Raw genomic sequence first — 1,760 nt, 5'->3', positions numbered from 1 at the left:
GAGCTGGAAGGATCGCTGAGGCCAGCATTCAAGACCAGCCTGGCGGAACATGATGAGACGCCATCTCTAATAAAAATGAAGAAATAAAAAATTAAAAACCCAAGTTTCTAAAATCAGAAATGAAAGAGGAAACCTTATTGCTGACCTGACAGAAATAAAAAGATTCCATGAAAACACCATGAACAATTGTACACCAACAAATCAGACCATCTAGACACAGCCAAACTCCTAGAAAGACACAAACTACCGAAAGTAACTCAAAAATGACCCCAAGTAAGCATGTGGGGTGTCAGCCCCGCCCTCAGTCTCCTCGACTGTTCAGCACAGGATGGGGAGACAGGGAAGCATGATCCCCGTTCCCTGGCCTGCATTTCCAAGTCTGAATCTCCCAGCACCCCACAGAGGGCCTCGTAGGAGGAGGTGCCACAGGCTATTGTGCCAGGAGCCACCGGAGGCTGCAGTGGGGGCTGGGGCGCTGGGTTCCTGGAGGGTCTCCTTCCAGTCAGAATGCCCCTGGGGAAGAAGCCTGGGTCTGAACCCCCTACCCCTCCTTGGGCAGATGTGTGGGACCGGGGCCCCTTCACACGGTCCTTTCCAAAATCTCATCCCTCCTAGGGCCAGGAGTGGGTGCCAGGCCTATGCTGGGAAATGGGCAGATTTGGCCACAGCCCCTGGGGCTCTGGGCCAGGCCACAGGAGGCACCTCTGAGTGGTCTCACTACGCCATGACGTCCATCCTGGGAGGATGGACAAAGCGCTGCAAGGCAGAGGGGACCCACAACAGTATCCCTTGTCTCGACCATTTCCCTGGACTCAACTTCCTCATCTATCCTCTGCGGCCTAGATTTCAGACAGCCCTGCTCACCTACTGTCCGTTCACTGCTCAGTCTGCAGTGACTGTTCTATAGCACTCCATGGCTCCCCAGTGCTCTTGGGGAAAAGGCCAACACAGCCTGAGGCCCCAGGCCCTGCTTAGCTCTCCAGAAGAGCTTCTCACCATCCAGCACCCAACCCACCCAGTCCCAACTCTGCACCTCCCTGCATAAGCCCTGCTCACTCCCCCCCGCTCACACCCCACTCATCTCCGCTCACACTCCCGCTCACTCACCCCCATCACACCCCCACTCACTCACCACCACTCACACCCCACTCCTCCCCGCTCACTCACCCCCACTCGCTCACCCCTGGGCCTTCACACAGGCTACACCACCAGCCCCTCCACCACCACCTATTACTTGACTAAATCCTCTCAACCCTCTGGTCCCAGACTAAAGAGGCTTCCCTAACCCGGGGCCAAGTGCTGCCCTGCCATCACGCCACTCACCCTTTTGTGGCTTCTCTGGCCTGAAGCTCACATTCCCACGCTCAGCCCCTGCCACCCGAGGACCCCACAAGCCCCATTTGTGGGTGGGACCTGGCACACTCTGCACAACGAGCTGCTTTTCCATGAACTGCTCTGCGGCTTTGGGCAATCACCCGCCCCTGTGTCCTCTGTGAAGTGGGATGACAGGTGCACAGGATACCGAGATACCAAGCAGATAACACGGGCACAAGAACTGGCGTTCAGGGCCTGGCTCGTGCAGGGGCCCCAAGTCCCAGCGCAGCAGAGCCTGCCTTGATCCCAGGGTTATGTCTAGGGATTCCCAGCATGCAGGACTTTCAGTGCTCAAGGCAGGATGGTCCCTGGGCAAACCGGGAAGAGCTGGCTGCCCCAGTAGGGCACAGAGGGCCTGGCCCTGCGTGGGAACCGCCTGTCTCCAG

At 57.6% G+C, this 1,760-nt stretch overlaps 1 protein-coding gene across 1 annotated transcript in view; it reads right to left on the bottom strand.

The window, feature by feature from the left end:
• Positions 1-1,760, bottom strand: part of SH3TC1 (SH3 domain and tetratricopeptide repeats 1) — a 52,325-nt gene that overhangs the window by 15,488 nt on the left and 35,077 nt on the right. The window contains exon 12 of the mRNA XM_012002192.1: positions 813-825. Within this exon, the coding sequence (XP_011857582.1) occupies positions 813-825 (13 nt within the window). The remainder of the gene's footprint in view (positions 1-812; positions 826-1,760) is intronic.

This window comes from Mandrillus leucophaeus, unplaced genomic scaffold (assembly GCF_000951045.1).
Source record: "Mandrillus leucophaeus isolate KB7577 unplaced genomic scaffold, Mleu.le_1.0 Scaffold68, whole genome shotgun sequence".
NCBI lineage: Eukaryota > Metazoa > Chordata > Mammalia > Primates > Cercopithecidae > Mandrillus > Mandrillus leucophaeus.
The sequence above is the reverse complement of the archived record's forward strand: the minus strand, read 5'-3'. Positions and strand labels throughout refer to the sequence as shown.